General features: G+C 42.8%; 1 protein-coding gene across 5 annotated transcripts in view; it reads left to right on the top strand.

Annotated features, from left to right (window-relative positions):
- Positions 1–12,512: 12,512 nt before the first annotated feature.
- Positions 12,513–22,492, top strand: part of FAM76A (family with sequence similarity 76 member A) — a 29,484-nt gene continuing 19,504 nt past the window's right edge. For all 5 annotated transcript variants that reach the window (XR_004621918.1, XR_004621920.1, XR_004621919.1 and 2 more), the window contains exons 1-5: positions 12,513–12,716; positions 14,006–14,070; positions 17,266–17,320; positions 18,050–18,202; positions 21,247–21,404. Coding sequence is in view for 1 of the 5 variants with exons in the window: in XM_011229444.3 (XP_011227746.2) it covers positions 12,636–12,716; positions 14,006–14,070; positions 17,266–17,320; positions 18,050–18,202; positions 21,247–21,404 (512 nt within the window). In the remaining 4 variants the exon portion in view is untranslated. The remainder of the gene's footprint in view (positions 12,717–14,005; positions 14,071–17,265; positions 17,321–18,049; positions 18,203–21,246; positions 21,405–22,492) is intronic.

Consider the following 22,492-nt stretch of genomic DNA (forward strand, 5'->3'; position numbering starts at 1 on the left):
TGGACAAGAATACAAAAATATGTACATAATTAATAAATTATTATATATTTATTCCATATAAAAGAGAGAGAAAAAAGGCTGGCCTGTAACTCACAGCTAGACCATGTTATTGAACATAAATGATCTCACAGGATACCAATCTCAAATGTTACTCTGAGACCATGACAAAATAAGACAAAACAAGGCAAGGCCACTTTATATTTTATCTTAGCACAGATAACAACAAGGTCATTGTGCCTCCCTCAAAATATCAAGCTACCCTTTTCCCCTTAGCTAAAATAAGTGACTGCTACTTCTTAACAATTAGTTTTACCCTCGTGCTAGTCTCGTCTCCCTATGGATAAGATTTATGTATTGAGATTCCCGTAGAATTGTCCTTGCTCTCTCACGTCCAGAGAGTGAGAGCAATCCCTCACTCTCTTAGACTTTCCCCCAAGTCATTCAGCCCTAGTCCAGATCCTATAAAAGGCTGCTTGTAACACCCATGATTCCCAGTGTGTCTATTCTCCCTCGCTGCAGTGCTTTATAAATCCAATTTGTTTATCTATCCGGGGGTCTTTGGCTGAAGACCATTAACACGCTAAGAATATATTTTTCTTGACTTTTTTTTACCAAAATTACTAATCTTTCTTTCTTTTTTTTAAAGTTTGTATTTAAATTCCAGTTAGTTAACATATAACGTAGTTGCACCTTTTGTGCTCATGCTCAGCTCCTGGAAGTCCCCTTGTGGCCTTTCCTATTCTGTTAGCCCTTGGAGGTGGCTCTGAACGTGTGGCTGTTAATCCCCTGGGGCGGCTCCCAGGGTGTGACCAGCATCTGCTTCGCACTCCTCTATCAGGCCTCACTGACTGCCCAACATCAGTTTCAGGGGTACAAATAGTGATTCAACACTCCCATACAACACCTGGTGCTCATCGCCACAAGTGCACCCTAATATTTCTTTTTTTTAAATGTTTTATTTATTCGAGAGACAGAGCACAAGCAGGGGAAGAGGCAGAGGGAGAAGCAGACTCCCTGCTTTCCAAAATATTTAACTCATTTATTAAAAATTTAAAAAGCAAACTATACACATTAATATAACATTTAAAATGAAGATTTAGATGGCACCTGGGTGGCTCAGTTGGTTGAGTGTCTGACTCAGGTCATGATCTTGGGGTGGTGGGATCGAGCCCCTTGTCCAGCTCTGTGCTCAGCATGAAGTCTGCTTCTGCTTTGGATTCTCTCTCTCCCTCTCCCTCTGCCCCTCGCCCCACATGTGCTGTCTCTAAATAAATAAATACTTAAAAAAATAAAATGTAAAGTTGATATATTTTGGTTTTGAAAATTTTATCAAATCTTCCTAATTTTTTAAAAATAAAACTCTCTGCCATTTTAACATTCAATATCCAGCTAAATCCCATAGAAAGAATAGGTACTATGCCTCACACATGTTCCACCTAGATCTATGCATACCCAGATGAGTAATAATATTTGTTCAATTGGAAAACATTCCTCAGCTGCCATGTGTAACCGTTGTGAATGCCAAGGTAATTTACGAGTACCTCCAGTTGGAAATTGAAACTGGAAGAGAAACAAGAAAATGGACACTGGACACTACTGGAAAATGATACTTTGTTGTGCCAGAATTTATTACCTTCGTGCTATCAGAGAGGAAAGTTTTGGCAAGGCAATGAATGAATTTGTCGGTTCTCTTGCCTAAGCTCTATCTTTCAGTGTCCTGCAGACTTTGAAGCAGTGTGTGTTCTCTGATGTTGGCACTGACACAACCTGCAAACCTTTACAGCAATCAGCACAATTCACTTTTGTTTTGGGAACACAGGACACAGGATTTTAGAAGAATTCCCTGGGGCCTGAATTGTGCTAGTCCTAGATGTTTATGATTTTGGGTCGTGCTGTGCCAGTCCTAAACTTCAGATCCTGAGCCACGGAAACACTCGTGTGTTCTTTATCTGATGAGTGCTTGTGATGTGCAGGGTTCTCTAAAACACAGGGCTTGGATCTAAGGATGGTAGTAGTAGTGAGGCGTCCGATATTGAAGGATATTTCAGAAATTGTATTTGTGTCTCTTTGGTTTCTGAGTTTAGATAACAGGAGTTCAACTAGTGAGGGATACCTGGTATTTCAATAATAGAACCAATCAATAGCATTTACAGACAGACCAGAGCTGAGATACAAGAGAAAGAGAGAAGTCAAGGATGACACCAAGATTTTTGACCCAAGCAACTAGGAAAACGGAGCTGTCATTAACTGAAGGCGAGAGGACTGCAGAAGGAGCTGGACATTTTTTGGAGACACCAAGTTTGAAATGCTTAGAAGACATCCAAATAGACATGTCAAGTTCGGGGAGAGGCCAGACTAGAGACAAATTTCAAAGTCATCGGTGATAGAAAAGTCAAGAGCTACATAAGATCTCATAGGATGAGTGGAGAAAGAAAAAAAGTCCAAGGACTTTTTACATTCCCCACCAGCTGTAGATCGTGGAGGAACTCGCTAGAAGAAATCTGGGTGCCTGGATGACAACATGGAGCATAGCTACCAGCTGACCTGGAACGTTAGTCCTTAGACCATTATTGTCAGTTTCAACTGCTGTTAACAGAATACCATCAACTGGATGGCTTATAAACAACAGAAATGTATTTCTCACAGTTCTGTAAACCGGAGAGTCCAAGATCAAGGTACCAGCAGATTCGGTGTCTGGTGAGAACCAGCTTCCTGGTCGCTGTCTTCCCACTGTGTCCTTGCTTGGTGGACGGGGAAGGGAGCTCTCTAGGACTTCTTTTATGAGGGCACTAATCCCATTCAAGAGGGTTTAGCCCTCATGAGCTAATCATGTCTCAGAGCCTCCACCTCGAAATACTATCACATTCAGGATTAGGTTTCAACATGTGAATATCAGGAAGACATAAACTTTGTCCATTGTAATCATATTGTAATTATATTAGAGAAAAATAGACATCTGTCTTGGTCAAGCCACTGAATAATTGTTTGTTCTTGTTGTTAAAGCAGCTTAGTCCAACTCTAGGTGACCAAGCTCATGGAGGTCCCTACCCCCAACATAGTCCAGAAAGAATAGACAGGAGTGGCTGAAGGGTGTGGTTCCTCATGCTAGAGGGTGGTGTGGGGGGCAGTGGAACATTTCCTTCAATCACCTTGAGCAGAGCAGGTATGGCATACATTGCTGGCAGATATGAAGAGGCCTTGTGGTCTAGGTGAGGAGGACTCGGCAGCGAGCTCCTTGGACAAATGACTTGACACCAGATGGGAAAGAGGACAGATGACAAAGACTAGATAATCCTTACCCTACTCCATTCCACCTGTGCCTTCAGCTCAAAAACTTCCCAGAACTCGGATGCAGCCCCTGGGGAATGTGTGGAGCAGACTCGAAGTTACTCCTGCCACTACTTACAGCCAACTTTCCATTCTATGCTGGATCCCATCCCCATTCACCTACTCAAAGGCTTTGTTCCTTCAACTTTCTCCTGCATCAAGTTTCCCCCTTCCTGTAATAGCGCCCACTGAGGAAATAGGTTAATCTTCTCTTGCCTTCACAGCCTTTTAAAATTATACTTTGTCGTTGTGTTCCAAATCCTCTAAATGCTTCTCTATATGCCACTTCCTCACCTCCCATTCTCTCTCTTTCTCCTTTTCTTTCCCTGCCCTGCCTGTCTTTAACCTATCTCAGTCAGGCTTTTCCTCCTGCCAACCCAGTGCAACCACTCTTGTCCATCCCCCCAAAGCTCTTAGCAGCCTTTACCACAGATGATCACTTCTTTCTTTTCTTAAAGTTTACTTATTTATTCACGCAATCTCTACACCCAACAGGGGCCTTGAACTCACAACCCTGAGATCAAGAGTTGTGCGCTCTTCCAACTGAGCCGGCCAGGGGCCCCAGTGATCACTTCTCTTTTTTTTTTTTTTAAAGATTTTATTTATTTTGTTGACAGAGATAGAGATAGCCAGCGAGAGGGGGAACACAAGAAGGGGGAGTGGGGGAGGAAGAAGCAGGCCCATAGCAGAGGAGCCTGACGTGGGGCTCGATCCCATCACGCCGGGATCACGCCCTGAGCCGAAGGCTGACGCTTAACTGCTGTGCCACCCAGGTGCCCCCCCAGTGATCACTTCTTTTTTGAAGACCTTTCTTCACTTTGCTTCTGAGACTCAACACTCTGCTGAGTTTCTTCCTATCCTCACTGGTTGTACCTTCTCAATTTCATTTGCTGGATGACCTCTCCCTCCTCTGCCCCATCCTTCACTTAGGCGCCTGCTCGCGAGCCACCTGCTCAGGGAAGTCTTTCCTGACCATTCCATCTAAAATAGAGCCTCTCCCATTATTCTCTCTCCCTTGTCCCTGCTCTATTTTTTATCTGAGCATTTAGCATCACTTGAAATTATATATACATTTGTTCACTCCTATATCGGCTGCCTCCCCAACCCCTAGAAGGGAAACTTCATGACAGGAGGGACTTGGTTATATTTGTTGCTGTACTTTTAAAAAATAATCTCCATGCCCAACGTGGGGCTCAAACTCACGACCCCAAGATCAAGAGTGGTATGCTCTACTCAATGTGCGAGCCAGGAGCCCCTTATGCTGTACTTTTAAGGCCTAACCCCGGATCTGATACTTACTAGATGGTCAGTGCATGTTTCTTGAATAAATAACATAGAAATTAAATCCAGTTATATGACAATATATCTCAATAAAGTCAGAAACACAATATAAGTAAGAAAATAATGTTTTAGAAAAGAAATTACAGTTTTTTTAAGTTTTATTTCTGAATTTGTGGACCAAGAATTCATCCCTGCGACAGAAGCCAGTTCTAATTTTTGTCAACTCCCCCTTCCCCACTCCAGACCTACACCACCCTCCTTAGCATGAAGATTTTCTGGAGATGGTGAATAGGAGGTAAGCAGTGACACTCCGGGAGAGCTGACCCAGTTGAAGCTAAGTGTCCCCTCTCTGAACTTCCACGGTATCCTAAACACTGAACAATGTATTCATCCATTATTCTGTCAATCGTTATTTCCTGTATTCCCCCTTTCCTCCTGATACTATGAACAATACTGCTAGAAAATTGTCTTCTCCTTCTGCTCCCTCAGGGGTACACCCTGCTGCTGTCAAAGACACATGGAGGAAGGCTGGATAAGGGAAGAGGGACAAGCTTTGACAGGACAGACGTTCAGCAAACACAGGTGTGTGCCCAGGTCAGTTCAGGAAACATCCATCATTGTCCTCACTTCAGTCTCCCAGCAGCTGATGACACTATTGACTAATGTCTCTCACTTTTCTCTTGGCTTCTGTAAAACCACTCTCTCCTCTCTGCACTCTCTTGCTCATGCCTCCTCACAGACGTCTCCTCCTGACCAGAGCTCTGTGTTGGATGGACTTCCTTTTGGATCAGGAAGGCCGCACTGCTCTCCTCTCTCTATGGGCTTCCAAGGTAATATCATCGAGTTTTAGGGCATTAAATAATGTGTATGTACTGATAATGTCGCCCAAACTCTATCTTTGTCCCAGACCTCTTCTCTAAGACATATACAGACTAGGGCCCTCTGCTTACATAACGTCTTCCCCTGGATGTCCCATAGACATCTAGAACTTACTACACGCACACCTTGGAGATATTGCCAGTTGGGTTCCAGACCTTCACAATAAAGTGAATATCACAATAAACTGACTCAAATGAATTTTTTGGTTTTCCAGCACATATAAAGTGTAACGTTTATACTATGCTGTAGTCTATTAAGTGTGCAATGGCATTATATCTAAAAATACAATGTACAAAAGAGTACAATGTACATTATCTTAATAAAAAGATTTTATTGCTAAAAAACGCTAACCATTGTCTGAAGTTTCAGTGTAATGTAATCTTTTTGCTGGTGGAGGTTCTTGCCTTGATTTTTGTTTTAGTCGCTTACGATTTAATTAATTTTCCCTGTTTCAATAGTTATTTACCCCTTCTCACTTTCTTTTTTTTTTTTTTTAAGTGAAGTATAGTTGACATACAACGTCATATTAGTTTTAGGTGTACAACGTGATGATTTGACAATTCTGTACATCATGCTACACTCACCACAGTAAATGAGGTTGCCATCTGTCACCATATTATTGTAATATTATATTATACACATTATATATATTATTACAATATTATTGACTGTATTCTCTATACTGTACCTTCCATCCCCGTGACTCAGTTATAACTAGAAATTTGTACCTCTTAATCCCCCTCACCTATGTTCCCCGTCCCCCACCCCCCTCCCCTCTGGCAAACACCAGTTTGTTCTCTGTATTTGTGAGTCTGTTTCTTTCTGTTTGTTCATTTGTTTTGTTTTTCAGCCTCCACATATCGGTGAAATCATATGGCATTTGTCTTTCTCTGTCTAATTTATTTTACTTAGCGCAATACCCTACACGGGCTTCTATGTAGTCACAGATGGTCTTGCCTTGGAGTTACTAGCTGCTGGCCGATCAGGATGGTGGGTGCTGAAGGTCGGGGTGGCTGTGGCAATTTCTAAAACAATGAAGTTTGCCGCAGCAATTGCCTCTTCCTTTCACAGACGATTTCTCTGGAACATGCGATGCTATTTGATAGCATTTTACTCACAGTAGAACTTCTTTCAAAATTGGAGTCGTTTCTCTCAAACCTTACTGCTGCTTTATCAACTCAGTTTATGTACTATTCTAAACCCTTGGTGTATTTCAACAGTCTTCACAACAGGAGCAGACTCCATCTCAAGAGACCACTTCCTCTGGTCATCCATAAGAAGCAGCTCTTCATCTGTTCAAGTTGTAACATGAGACTGTGGCCGTTCAGTCCCATCTTCAGGCTCCACTTCTCATTCTAGTTTTCTTGCTGTTAACACCACATCTGCAGCTACTTACCCCACTGAAGTCTTGAACCCCTCACAGTCATCCATGAGGGTTGGAATCAACTTTTTCTTTTTTTTTTCTTTTTCTTTTTAAAAATATTTTATTTATTTATTTGACAGAGATAGAGACAGTCAGTGAGAGAGGGAACACAAGCAGGGGGAGTGGGAGAGGAAGAAGCAGGCTCATAGCAGAGGAGCCTGATGTGGGGCTCGATCCCATAACTCCGGGATCATGCCCTGAGCCGAAGGCAGACACTTGACCGCTGTGCCACCCAGGCGCCCCAGGAATCAACTTTTTCTAAACTCCTATCAAAGTTGTTATTTTGACTTCTTTCCATGCATCACGAATGTTCTTAATGGCACGTAGAGAGGTGAATCCTTTCCTGAAGGTTTTCAATGTACTTTTCCCAGATCCACCAGAGGAATCACTCTCTATGGTGACTATACCCTTAAGAAATGTATTTCTTATATAATAATGCCTGGAAGTTGAAATTATTCCTTGATCCATGAGCTGCAGCATACGGATGATATGTTAGCAGGCATGAAAACAACATTAATCTTGATGGACATCTCCATCAGAGCTCGTGGGTGACCAGGTGCATTGTTAATGAGCAGTAATATTTTGAAAGGAATCTTTTTTCTGAGCAGTAAGTCTCAACAGTGGGCTTGAAATATTCAGTAAACCACATTGTAAACTGCCACGCTTTCATCCAGGCTTTGTTTTTCCATTTATAGAGCACAGGCAGAGTAGATTTGGCATTGTTTTTAAGGACTTTTGGAATGGAAATGAGCATTGACCTCAACTTAAATCACCAGCTGCACTAGCCCCTAAAAAGAGAGACAGCCTGTCCTTTGAAGCTTTGAAGCCACTCACTGACTTCTCCTCTCTAGCTATGAAAGTCCTGGATGGCATCTTCTTCCAGTAAAGCTGTTTCACATACATTGAAAACCTGTTGCTTAGTGTAACCGCCTTCATCACTGACCTGAGCCAGGTCTTCTGGAGAACTTGCTGCAGCTTTTCCATCAGCACCTGCTGCTTCCCCTTGCACTTTTATTTTATAGAGATGGCTTCTCTCCTTACCTCTGCTAGCTTCAGACTTTTCTTCTGCAGCTTCCTCCCTCTCTCAGCCTTCATAGAAGTGAAGAGAGTTAGGGCCTTGCTCTGCATGAGGCTTTGGCTTAAAGGAATGTTCTGGTGGGTTTGATCTTTTATCTAGACCACTTGAACTTTATATCAGCAACAAGACTGTTTTGCTTTCTTATTATTCGTGTGTTCACTGGAGTAGCACTGTTAATTTCCTTCAAGAACTGAACCTTTCCTTTCCTTTCACAACTTGGCTAACTGGCACGAGAGGCCTAGCTTTCAGCCTATTCCAGCTTTTGACATGCCTTCCTCACTAAGCTCAATCATTTCTAGCTTTTGATTTAAAGTGAGAGACATTTGGCGCTTCCTTTCACTCGAACACTTAGAAGCCGTTGTAGGGTTAAAAGTTGGACTAATTCCAATATTGTTCCCTGTGTCTCAGGGGACAGAGAGGCCTGAGGAGAGGAAGAGGGAACAGCCGTTTCATAGAGCAGTCAGAACACACACATTTATTGGGATCCCTGGGCGGCTCGGTCAGCTAAGTGTCTGACTCTTGATCTTAGCTCAAGTCTTGATCTCAGGGTCACAAGTTCAAGCCCTATGTTGGGCTCCACGCTGCATGTGGAGCCTACTTAAAAAACAACAACACATGGGACACCCGGGTGGCTCAGTCAGTTAAGTGTCTGTCTTCAGCTCAGGTCATGATCCCAGGGTCCTGGGATTGAGTCCTGTATTGGGCTCCTTGGTCAGTGGGGAGCCTGCTTCTCCCTCTGCCTGCCACTCCCCCTTCTTTTGTTCTATCTCTCTGACAAATAAAGGAATAAAAATCTTTTTAAAAAACCACACATGCATTTATTAATCAAGTTCACCCTCTTATATGAGTGTGGTTTGTGGTATCCCAAACAATTACAATAATAACATCAAAGATCACTGATCGCAGACCACTGTAACAAATACAATAATGAAAAGATTTGAAATACTGTGAGAATTACCAAAATGTGACAGAGACAAGAAGTAAACAAATGTTGTTGGAAAAATGGTGCATATAGACTTGCTTGACACAGTGTTGCCATAAACTTTCAATTTGTAAAAGTGCAATGTCTGCAAAGTGCAATAAAGCCAAGCTCAATAAAATGATGCATGCCTGTATGTCAAAAATAAAACCCTTGATTTTGTCTCTGAAACCTGTCCTTCTTATCTCCTCTTTTGCTGGAAATGATACCACCATCCACATAAGTGGGTACATGGATCATCATTTCTTCCTTTCCCTTACCACCTCCTAAATCCAATCCATCCCTAAATCCTGTTGACTCTCTCGCCAAAATATGTCTTGAATCTGCCCACTTCTCTCACTGCAACATTTTTTTTTAAAAGATTTTATTTATTTGACAGAGATAGAGACAGCCAGAGAGAGGGAACACAAGCAGAGGGAGTGGGAGAGGAAGAAGCAGTCTCACAGCAGAGGAGCCTGATGTGGGGCTCGATCCCACAATGCCGGGATCACGCCCTGAGCCGAAGGCCGACGCTTAGACGCTTAACCGCTGTGCCGCCCAGGCGCCCCCTCACTGCAACATTTTAATCGTCACCTCCCACCTGGACGACTACAGTAGCCCCTCACCAGTCACTGTGCATTTTCGCTGGCCCCCTGCAGTCTATTTTACCCATAGCAGCCAGACCAATCTTAAAAATACAAATCTGTCACTTGTCTGCTTGAAAACTACCAATGGCTTCTTTCCCGTTATACTACATACACTGTGCCATATCACGGTGTACAGATTCTGCACATCTGGCCCCAGCCAATCCCTGCCAACCCCTCTCCTTGCCCGTCCCGCTAAGTTCCAGTTATAGCGGCTTCTTCTTCATTCTTGTAACTGCCTAGCTCTATTCTACCTCAAGATCTTCACCTTTCCCTCTGCCCAGAACATTCTTGGCTAAGTCATATGGCTAATTTCTTGACCTTCATGTCTTGGCACCTCCTCAGAAAATTATTCCCTGACCTTCTAACCACACCCCTTACCTTCTCCCCTATCCCAACATTGTTCTCTATTCCTGCGGTACATCTCATCATTCATAGTCTTTGCAATTCGACTGTCTTTGTTACTAGACTTTTGGCTTCACAAGTTCAGGATTCACATCGGTTTTACATACCAGTGCATCCCCAATGCCTAAGCCAGAGCCTGGTATATAGTGAATACTGAATAAAGATCTGTTGAAAGAAATGACCTAGATATGGCCCTTAAATCCCATAATGCCATACTCTGATAGATGAAAAATGTGCTAATGGGCAATTAGAAAGCTGGTAAGTAATACATTGGAGATCAGAACTGGAACACAGACAGACTCATACCCCAGTGTGGGGTTATGGATGTGAGTAGAAGGGATGCTGTATTTACATGACCCAAGGCAGCAACATCTCCCTGATAAGAAACACAGCTTTTTTCTTCTAATAATGAACATTTACCTAGTACACCAAATTCCATGTATTATTTTTACTGTTTCTTGTTTATTTTGTTTGTGTTTAATATCCCCAAAGTAACACAGCTTCTAAGTGATAGAGCTGGGATTCAAAGCCACACAGTCTAGCTCCCAAACCTACATCTTTTTTTTTTAATGATTTGAGGTGAAATTCACATAATAAAATCTACCATTTTATTTTTTGTTTTTAATTTTTTTAGATTTTATTTATTTATTTGACAGAGAGAGAGAGAGCAAGCAGGGGGAGTTGGCAGGCAGAGGGAGAGGGAGAAACAGACTCCCCACTGAGCAGGGAGCCCAATGCAGGCTCGATCCCAGGGCCCTGGGATCAGCACCCGATCCAAAGGCAGATGTCTAATGGACTACCATTTTAAAGTGAACAGTTCAGTGGCAGTACATTCACAATGTTATGCAACCACTACCTCTATCTAGTTCCAAAACATTTCCATCATTTCAAAGTAAAACCCCTTACTTATTAAGTAGTTTCCCCCCATTACCCTCCATGTACTACTTTTGATTCTCATAATGATCCAGTTGTGCAATTGAGGAAAGTGAGGCCCTGAGAAGCTCAGTGATAAGTCCAAGGTCACATAGTAAATAGTGGAAGAGTGATTTTCAACTTTGGTTTTGAACTTTAGTTCCACTAGTAAATGTGAAATAGTGATTTTGAACTTTAGTTTTCTGACCCCAGAGCCTAAACCTTTGAATAGCACACATCTTTGGGCAAAAACCCAAGAAGGAGGCTGGATTTGGGTTTCAGAGGCAAATTTTGTTGGGGCAGGGATGTAGAAACCGTAAGTGCATCCTCAATTGTAAAAAATGCACGTTGAAGTAAAGCTGCAATTAGTACCCTATAGATGGTTAGCAGGACCAAAAATAATCTAAGGCCACGAGCAGCTATAGGCAGGGACTTGGAAAGGTTAGCACTGCAGGAAACTTTGCCAAAGTCTTAAGAACAAGAAGTTCAAGGGCGCCTGGGTGGCTCAGTCGTTAAGCGTCTGCGTTCGGCTCTGGTCCTGATCCCAGCGCTCTGGGATCCAGCCCCGCATAGGGCTCCCTGCTCAGCGGGAAGCGTGCTTCTCCCGCTCCCCCTGCTTGTGTTCCCTCTCTCACTGCCTCTCTCTCTGTTAAATAAATAAATACTTAAAAAAAATAAAAAAGAACAAGAAGTTCATAATTCCTTGGGCAGCCCCTACATGTGCCAAGCTGAGAGATGGAGAGGCCGAGTGTCCAGGAGGGTGTGGCTTGCCTGGGGGTGGGGGCAGGGTCAGCCAGGAAACCTCAGGTGGGTGGTTGCAAGAGAACCTGGGGCTGCAACTGGGCAACACAAAGTAGGAAACGGGCCTCACACCAAATGTATCCCACTCTGAGGGAGGTCACCAGAGCAGGAGTACTCTGAGGGGTAGAGGGCCTCGCGTTAGTATTCTTCTGCATCGTCCTGGAAGGGCTGTCATCACTCTAGCAGCCCTCCTCCTCAACAGAGAGGTCCTCTTTCTGGGGCTTCCCCCTTTCTCTCTGGAGGTCACTGATCCTCGAGTTCCCCCCCTTTTTGGGGATCTCTGACAGAGGGCACACCTCTTAGGTTGCCTGTCTTGGTTTCCTCTTCTCCCTCCCTGTGTTGGTGATGTTCTCTCACAAGCCCCCCACCTTTTCCAGGCTCGGGATCTTGCCCGAGTTCTAGTTCAACAATGCTCAGCTCTCCGCTCAACCGCGCCCCTCCTGCTCCCAGAGGGCAGCTCCATGGAAACCAAAACATCACAACTCCGCGGAGGTATCGCGAGAGGCGCGGTTGCAACCGCGGCCGGGGAAAGGCGGAGCGAGGGCGGGAACAAAGAGCGAAGTGGGAGGGGTCTGGGCGCTTCCGAGGTCCCGGGCGGGAGAAGGTACCTCCTAGTGGCGCCCCCGCGTGACTGCGCTTTACATAATCGAGGCCACGCGCGTCATAAGTGGCGTACTCCAGTCCAAACCGAATCAGAGTTGTCATAAGCCCTGTGTTCCGCCCCTTCGTGGTTGATGGACGTCGAAATGAACCAGTGAACGGGCGACCAGGTCCGCCGCGCCCGCCCTGATCCGCCCGCACTCGCCGGCCCGCCCGCCTGCAGCAGCCCGCAGCCTGCTGCCGCCACCGCCGCCAGCTTGTCCGTCAGACTGTCAGATAAAGCGGCGGGCCGGGCCGGCTGGGCGGTGAGCACGGCCCGGGCCGGACATGGCGGCTCTCTACGCCTGCACCAAGTGCCACCAGCGCTTCCCCTTCGAGGCGCTGTCTCAGGGGCAGCAGCTGTGCAAGGTGCGCGGGCTGGGGCGGCGGCCGGGAACTGGGACGCTAGAGGCGCGGCCCGGAGCCCCCTGTTCTGCCGGGCCGCTCGGCGGGGTCCCCCGGGCAGGGCGTGGCAGGCCCGCCTAGCTGAGGCGCCTCACCCGCTCCGCTGGGGGCCAGCGGGGCACGTGGGGGAGTCCCGGGCTCCGTCCAGGCCCCCGCGGCCGGCGTGTCCCGGTGCTTAGCAACCGCGAGGGATTGTTCTCGGACCCCTTGAGGTCAGGGGAGGAGACAGTGGGTCCCCTGCTTGCTCCCGACCAGACGCACCGAGATCCCTCTTGGGCTGGCTTCCCCGTCGTTGGTTGCAGACTGAGGGACCCTCTGCCCCGCCTGGGACTGAACTCCAGAGTTGGGTGCTGCCTGGGAGGAGAGTCTTACAACTCGGGTGCCTCACGGGCACTTTCCAGCCAGTCTCAGAGTCGGAGGTGGCGCGGCTTTATAGAAAAGCCCCACAATTAAGCGCACGAAGCAAAAGATTTTTCAGCATCCAGTTGGTGACCTTCGGTCCTGGCCCTAACCAGCTACTGTTCAGTTTTTACTCCTGAAGGTCCAAGTTGCTTTTTTCGTTCGAGTTGCTTCATCCTGCTTTGCCTATTTAAGTTAATAGAAGTGCTGTGAGGTGACAGTTAAAAGTCACAAAGCCGGCCTGAGACAGATTTTGAGATATTCCCAAATAATCCAGTTTGTGCCTCTGATATGGGTAACTCCTAACTGTATGTCACCGTGGCCGCAAATGGCCGTGACTTTGTCACTCTCTGCTTACCCTGTAGGAGAGAGCTCAGATGTTTGAGTGCCTTTTTAAGGCTTCATATAAATATATATATACATTTGAAATATATTATATAAATATATATATATTTGAAATATATATAATGCTTTTAAGGAAGTTTCATATTGGTAAGCAATAATGATTTTAATTTAGCATTTTCATTTCGCAAGTGAACCTGCTCAGAAATCAAGCAGTGGAAGTGGCAGAACTGGAACTAGAATCCAGGGCTTCTGATTTCCAGTCTGAGGCTTATTCATACATACTTTTGTTTTACAATTTATGACTAGTTCCATATAAATTCTTTCTTAATTCCCACATCAATGCAGGCCAGTGATGCCAATATTACAAAAGAGAAAAATAAGGCCCAGAAAGTTCAAGTGACTCACGCAAGCACAGTGGCTATGCTGGGAATAGTAGGTCTTCTGCCTCCTACTGAAGGCTGTTTCTGTTTCTTACTGCCTTTTAAAATTATATCCTCATCTCATTTCAGGAATGTCGGATTGCACACCCTGTTGTGAAGTGCACCTACTGTAGAACTGAATACCAGCAGGAGAGGTACAGTTTTTGTTGACCATGGAAGATGTTAATAGGCTTTTTCCTCTTAAAATCGACAATTAGTTGCTTTTCACGGAACAGATCTGTAATTGAGTGCATTATATACAGATTCTGCAGTTTTTTTATTATAACACATTGACCAATACAAAACACACATCTTGTTCCTTAGTTATCCACTGATTGCTTAAATTTTTTAAGTTACTTTTTTTTCAGCTCCTTGATCGTTATATATTGTGTTTATAATCTTTATGACATGAAGAAACCTTAACAGCAAAACAATGAGCCTCATGTTTCAGTGTGTTTATATTAAGAGCTTCAGGAATTTATAATTCAAAAGAAGATACTTTTGGAAATGTGACAATTCTGATAAGGGTTTGTTAGCCCCAGTCACGTTTGAAACTCATTGGCCTTATGTAAATCTCATTTTTAAAAATGTGAAAAACATTTAGGTGTGAGGAAACACACATTTTGGGGAGACTTTCAATAGCAGCAAAGTAGTTTATTGGTGTAGTAAGTTTTGTGGGACTGCAACTATATTAGTTCTTAAAGCAGGGTGGGGTCTGTTTGCTAACTCACACATAGACCTAGAAACCTACTTTTAATCAGCCTTATTTCAGTTCTAGGAACATCTTCCCCAACACTTCATGAATATTTTCAAACCAGAAATGGTTGAAAGAATTAGACAATAAACACTTATATACCCAGCACTTAGATTCTACAGTGTACATTTATTGTATTGGCATCTATCCATCAGTTTATTAATCCATCTTATTTGTGATGCATTTTATTTATTTATTTTTATTTATTTATTTATTTATTTAAAGATTTTATTTATTTGACGGAGAGAGAGACAGCCAGCGAGAGAGGGAACACAGGCAGGGGGAGTGGTAGAGGAAGAAGCAGGCTTCCAGTGGAGGAACCTGATGTGGGGCTCGACCCCAGGACTCTGGGATCACGCCCTGAGCTGAAGGCAGATGCTTAACGACTGAGCCACCCAGGCGCCCGTGTGATGCACTTTAAAGTGTGGACATCAGTACACTTGATGCTAAACAGTTAAGCATGCATATCATTAACAAAATTCAACATTTCTTTACAGTCCTTTATTTTTTTAGAGGTAAAATTTGTGCTCAGTGATATGCTCAGATCTTAAGTACATCATTTGATGAGTTTTGCAAACCGTATACATCTGTGTAACCCCAAACTGTTTCAAAATATAGAACATTACCATCACCCCAGAGGGTCCTCTCATGCCTCTTCCCTCTCAATCCCTACCCTTCTTGCCTTCCCCACACAGCTACTGTTCTGATTTTCCTTTCCACCATAGATCAGTTTTCCTTGTTCTCGCACTTCATAGAAATGGAAACATACAAAACACGCTCTATAAGCATTATGTTTTAGTTTTTACATTTGGGTCTATGATCCATCTTGAACGAATTTTTGGGTCTGAAGGGAGATATGAAGTTTGACATAAAAATTTATTGAAGATGGCGGTGCCTGGCTAACTTAGACAGTGGAGCATGCGACTCTTGATCTTGGGGTTGTAAATTCGAGCCCCATGTTGGGTGTAGAGATGACTTTAAAAAATTAAATCTTGGGGCGCCTGGGTGGCACAGCGGTTAAGCGTCTGCCTTCGGCTCAGGGCGTGATCCTGGCGTTGTGGGATCGAGCCCCACATCAGGCTCCTCTGCTATGGGCCTGCTTCTTCCTCTCCCACTCCCCTGCTTGTGTTCCCTCTCTCGCTGGCTGTCTCTATCTCTGTCAAATAAATAAATAAAATCTTTAAAAAAAATTAAATCTCAAAAAAATTGATTCAAGGGCACCTGTGTGGCTCAGTCAGTTGAGTGTTTGCCTTTGGCTTGGGTTGTGTTCCCTGAGTCCCAGGATTGAGATCCGCATCGGACATCGGACTCCCAACTTAGTGGGGAGTCTGCTTCTCCCGTTGCCTCTCACCCACCTTGTGCTTTTTCTCTCTCACTGTCTCTCTCAAATAAATAAGTAAAATCTTTTTAAAAATCTTTTAAAAAATTGATTCAAGATGGATCATAGAAATAGTTTTTCTTTGTATGTTTTCTAAGATGTCAGGAGCATTTGTATGGAGATATATATATATGTATTTTTTTCAGTAATAATCTTCAGCAATAAATCTACACTTCTTCAGTAATAAATCTAAACATAAACCGAAATGTTCAACATCACAGAATTGCTGATGTGAATCCTCTTTCTAAAAGAGTTTCCTTTAAATGCACCTCACTTCTTGTACTGCCTCTTTAAAATGGCAGAAAATTGCCCTGGAAAATATTTTGTTTGAATATTTCATTTTGATTTAAATGTTTTCTACTTTTAGGTTTTTCTTTGTTTTAACTTCATGGTCACTTTTATAGGACTTTATGGGAAAATAATCACAAAATAGCTAATAGGCTGGATTTTTATGTGATTTTATTTTCAGCTCCAGAATATTGTTTATTCTTGCACATCAAGCATTTGTTTGTACCTCCCTTTGTGAAGAATTAAACTTTATTTGAAGATGATTTTTTTCCCCAAGGTAGTTTATCAGTTTCAATATTTAGGTAATATTATGACCTCTGGACCTTCATAAGACAGAAGACTTTGTTTTTGTTTTTTGTCAGTGCTTAGTTCTTAGAGAAATTGGAAATATTGATAAAATATTTGGTCATAGCATCTATTTCCCCACATCTGGAATTTTCATATGCTTTTACTTACAGAGGAGAGTGTAGACAGAGTAAAGTCAACATGGATAGAATCTCTAAGTTTGTATTCCAAACACAGATACTTTATTTCTCACCTTAGGTTTCTCAGGTGTTCATCCGAATTGAGGAGAATTACTGCTAGTCCATTTCAGTCTAACATGATATTCTTTTGAGGGTCCTGTCCACGTTTGATCATTTTGTTTAGTGATACTTGGAGATGTAATGTGATAATCAGAAATAACTCATTCTCCATTTTAACTAAAGTCTTATTTAATCTGATCTAATAAAATTAGTAACCACAAAATAATTAACAAAAGAGTTTTTGGCCAGTTACTCAACCTTCAGTTAACCAAGTATCCAGACCACATATCACCTTGGCACTTAGCAATGAGCAAATTCTGTGGGCTTAAGGAGGAATCAGTTTTCAGATGTAAGTAAGACAAGTTTTTTTCTTATGAAAGCCTTGTGTCTCTTTTTTCCTTAACAGTAAAACCAATACAATATGCAAGAAATGTGCTCAGAATGTGCAGTTATATGGAACGGTAAGTAGGGTTTCTCTGTACCTAACAGTGAGTACTCAGGTCTCTTGGAACCTTATATTCTGTGGATTATTAATGTAATTACCATATTTTTATTAGAACTAGTTATGTGTTAATACTTTCTCAGTGAAGTTTATCTAGTATTTGAGCTTTCGAGCTTAGCTAATACTTAGTATTGAGAAGGTCTGTGTTTATGGTCATGATGGTAGGATTGTCATCATAATTTTCCTTGAGAGCTTTAGTAACCAATATGAAAAGAGGAGGGGAAGGATGGATCCTACAATGTGACTTCCTTGTTTGGTAGCAGTTGACTGTTCATTCTGATGAATGGATTTTTGTCTTTCAGTGTTAGGGTTCTGCATACTATGTCCGTCCAGGGAATCTCCCAACTTGTGATATGGTGATAATGGCAAAGAGGCCTTTTGAGAAATTTGGAAGTACCTGCTGGTTTCTTCAAGGAACTGGTTCTGTGAATTTCTCAGAGAAGTCCCAGCATATACACTAATGGGGTTTTATTTGTTTATTTATTTGTTTAAAATCAATAGTCCTGTGCAGAAAAACACCTTACGTAGTGTTAGGAATTGGGGTTCATTTGATCGGTGTAGAAGGAAATTTATGAAGTCGGGAATACATGTCTACAATGACTAATGAACTATGTAGTAGGAATGATTGGTTTAAAAAATGCACTGGTATTTTATAATATACTCAGTTGACCCTTTTTCTCTCTTGAAGCCCAAACCTTGTCAATACTGCAACATAATTGCCGCGTTCATCGGCAACAAATGCCAGCGCTGCACGAACTCAGAGAAGAAGTACGGACCACCATATTCGTGTGAACAGTGTAAGCAGCAGTGTGCATTTGACAGGAAAGATGACAGAAAGAAGGTAAATCTCTGTGTTTTCTGTTGATTTTTTCTTTCAGAGAATTAAGGTGGGTCACTTGTGTCAAAAAGGGGCACCTGCTGGGCTCAGTAGGTGGAGCATATGACTGTGGATCTTGGTTTATCGGTTTGAGCCCCATGTTTGGGTGTAGAGATTACTTAAAATCTTAAAAAAAAAAAAAAAAAAAAGAGGGGCACGTTGCTCAGTGGGTTAAGTGGCCGACTCAATCTCAGCTCAGGTCTTGATCTCAGGGTTGTGAGTTCAAGCTCCCCATTGGGCTCTGTGCTGGGCATGAAGCCTACTTAAAGCCTACTTAAAAAAAAGAAGAAGACATATAACAGAGCAAAGAATTCTCAGTTCCTCTTCTAGTTTTTATTGACCTTGAAGATTTTCAGCCTTTGTTTTCTTCATTTACTAAATGTGGACCATTATATTCTCTTTTTTTTTTTTGAGTATATATATATATATTTTTAAACTTAATTAACTAACTAATTAATTAATTAATTAATGTGCTTTCTGCACCCAGGGTGGGGCACAAACTCATGGCCCTGAGATCCATGTTTGCATGTTCTTTTGCCTGAACCATCCAGGCATCCCTGGACCATTATATTCTAATCTCATGAGTTGGTATTTCATGAGAATCTGAATTACAGTGATCAAAATCCCACATAGGTGAAGTGATGATTGGCAGAATTCTGTAGAATTCTGTAAAGGAGAGATTGTGACTGAAGCAAGATACATGACCAGTTTCACTATCTGAGTCTTCAAAGGTTTCTCTCTGTTGAAGTTAAAAATCACAAGATGACATGGAGGAGAGTTCTGCGTGGAGCAATGGGGCATTGGTAGAATAAAAGTGGTTTAGATTTGTTCTGTTTAAAACCCTCCAGTGGTTTCCAGCTGCACTTAGAATAAAACCCAAAGCTTTTCCCTGGCCTGCACGGCCCATACCTGCCTCTCAGTCTCATCTGACCTCACACCTCCCACCCCTCACCTTATCTCAGCCACACTGGCTGCCTTTCAGCCCTTCAGATGTGGCCGTGTCATTCCCACCTTTGTGCTAGCTGTCGCTTTGCCTGATACGTCCTTCTCAAAAGCATCTTAACTGGTTCCTCATGCTCAGATGCCACTTCTTCACTGAGACCCTTTACTCACTCACTCACCCCCTATCATATTACCCTGTTTTATTGTCTTCATAGCATGTAACATTGTGAGAAATTAATCTTGTTTTTTTTTTTTTTAAAGATTTTATTTATTTGACAGAGGTAGAGACAGCCAGCGAGAGAGGGAACACAAGCAGGGGGAGAGGGAGAGGAAGAAGCAGGCTCACAGCAGAGAAGCCTGACATGGGGCTCGATCCCATAACGCCGGGATCATGCCCTGAGCCGAAGGCAGACGCTTAACCGCTGTGCCACCCAGGCGCCCCTAATCTTGTTTTTTGCTTATATGTTTGTCCACCTCCATTAGAACATGAGCTCTGTCCATCTTGTTGTCACATTTCCTGTGGCCTGGCACATAGTAAGTGCCCCCCCATATTATAATATATATATGTAAATATATCTATTTAGGTTGATAAGACTTGTACTTTATTGAGAACTTTTTTCTCTCCCTTTCAGTTGTTTTACCAGACATGGCCAAAATATTAATCTGAAATATATCTTCAGCTTGCTGTTATTTATTGAGAAAAAGTGTGCTTGTCATTTTCTACTTTTTTAAAAGTGACTGAAAAAGTGATTATTTTATATATCTTTTTAAATTGAGGTATAATCAACATACCTTATATTAGTTTCATATGTACAGCATAACGATTAGATATTTGTGTGTATTGGAAAGTGAGCACCACCATAAGTCCGATTAACATCCATCATTATACACAGTTACAGAATTCTTTTTCTTGTGATGAGAACTTTTAAGATCTCCTCTCTTAGCAACTTTCAAATATGCAGTATAGTATTAACTATAGGCATCATACTGTACATTTTGTCCCTGTGACTTATTTATTTTATAACTAGAAGTTTATACCTTTTGACTACTTTCATCCATTTCACCTGCCCCCCACTCCCCATCTCTGACAACTATCAATTTTTTCTCTTCAATAAATATTCTTTTGGGATGCCTGGGTGGCTCAGTCGGTTAACCGTCTGCCTTCGGCTCGGGTCATGACCCCAGGGTCCTGGGATCGAGTCCTGCATCGGGGGGGGGTCCTTGCTCAGCAGGGAGCCTGCTTCTCCTTCTGGCTGCTGCTCCCTTGCTTCTGCTCTCTCTCTCTGACAAATAAAGAAATAAAATCTTTTTTTTTTTTTTAAAGATTTTATTTATTTATTTGACAGAGATAGAGACAGCCAGCGAGAGAGGGAGCACAAGCAGGGGGAGTGGGAGAGGAAGAAGCAGGCTCACAGCAGAGGAGCCTGATGTGGGGCTCGATCCCATAACGCTGGGATCACGCCCTGAGCCGAAGGCAGACGCTTAACCGCTGTGCCACCCAGGCGCCCCAGAAATAAAATCTTTAAAAAAATAATTAAATACTCTTTTAATGAAAGAATACAGTACAGAAACTTTTTCAGTGTCCAGAGCTACTTTTTGGAGATGCTTAGGCTCACAAGCACTAACTCTTGCCAGCCAAATTTATTAATTTACAATGGGAGGCTATAACTCTCCAGTGACCAGAATACTCCTGCCTGCTAACCAGAGCACATTTTCCCTGCATCAGGATAACTGGAGAGGCTGACTTAGGAATCAGGAGGTAGCATATACTAAGAGTTGGAGTATAAGCTTTGCAGTCCTGAAGGCCTGGGTTAGCTGAATGATCCTGGGCAGGTTTGTTAATCTTATTATGCATCAGTTCCTTCATCTTTGCAGTGGGGAATAGCTGTAGCTGCTTCACAGTGCATAGGGAGATTTAATTGAGGTAGAAGACTTGCCTAAGTTCACACACCTCATAGGTGGGAGAATTGGTACTTAACCCAGAGGGTCTAGCTCCCAGTACTTATAGTCTGTAGTACCCATGTACTACATTTTCTTTTCTTTATCTTTGTCTCCTTGTCTTTCAGGTAGATGGGAAATTGCTGTGCTGGCTGTGCACGCTTTCATATAAACGGGTCCTTCAGAAGACCAAAGAGCAGAGGAAACATCTGAGCAGCTCTTCCCGTGCCAGCCACCAGGAGAAGGAACAGTATAGTCGACTCAGTGGTGGCAGCCATTATAACAGGTAACCCCAAGATGCATAAGGTAGGACTAGAAGTACTGGTTGGTCAGATAGAATACACAGTTAGCCATGGAAGATACCATTTGGTATACATTTTCCTAGTCTTTTCTCTGTAGTTACTAGCCTTAGGAGGAATCTCCTTAACCATATTTCATAGTTCATGTATCTTCCAAGTGCCAGAGAGATTTCCGTAAGGTATCAGGATTTCCTGACTTGGTTTGTATTGTGTCTGAAAAGTTTGTGGACCTTGTTCTACTTTCCCTGTAATGTTCTACTCACCCTTGGAGTGGGTTATCTCTTTAGAAGATTGGACATTTCACTTTCTGAGGTATGCAGTTTTTTTATGCATATTTGTCCAGGAGATTGATAGATGTTCTAGGTTAGTCCTGGTGGGATCTAGTCAAAAAGATGTCCTTTCATTGTAGCCTTAGCTTCCTTTCAGAGTACCTGAAGTGTCGTTAAGAATTCTGGCTCTGGATTGAATCCCAACTCTGCCAGTTTCTCTGTGTGGGTTCTTGGGCAAGCTTTTCTCATCTTTAAAATAGGAAGGGGCGCCTGGGTGGCACAGCGGTTAAGCGTCTGCCTTCGGCTCAGGGCATGATCCTGGCGTTATGGGATCGAGCCCCACATCAGGCTCCTCCGCTATGAGCCTGCTTCTTCCTCTCCCACTCCCCCTGCTTGTGTTCCCTCTCTCGCTGGCTGTCTCTATCTCTATCAAATAAATAAATAAAATCTTTAAAAAAAATAAAATAAAATAGGGAAATAATAGTATTACCTCATGGAATTGTTGTGAAGATAAATTATATAGTGCATGCATAGTGATTAGTTTTATAACTGGCATATAGGAAGCATTCAATATATTTTAGTTACTGTTTGTTATTGTTACCATTATGATTTTGTTTGTTCATTTAGCAAACATTATTAAGTACTCTCATGGGCCAGCAACTCTGCTAGGAAGGCAGAGATGAATAAAAGAATCATGCTGCCCACCAAGAGTATGCAGTCTGGTAGGGAAGACAGACCTGTAATCACATCATTGCAGCATAATTCAATGAGCATGAGAAACATCAAGATACAGGCATGAGATGCAG

The sequence above is a fragment of the Ailuropoda melanoleuca genome, chromosome 2 (assembly GCF_002007445.2).
Source record: "Ailuropoda melanoleuca isolate Jingjing chromosome 2, ASM200744v2, whole genome shotgun sequence".
Taxonomy (NCBI): Eukaryota; Metazoa; Chordata; class Mammalia; order Carnivora; family Ursidae; genus Ailuropoda; species Ailuropoda melanoleuca.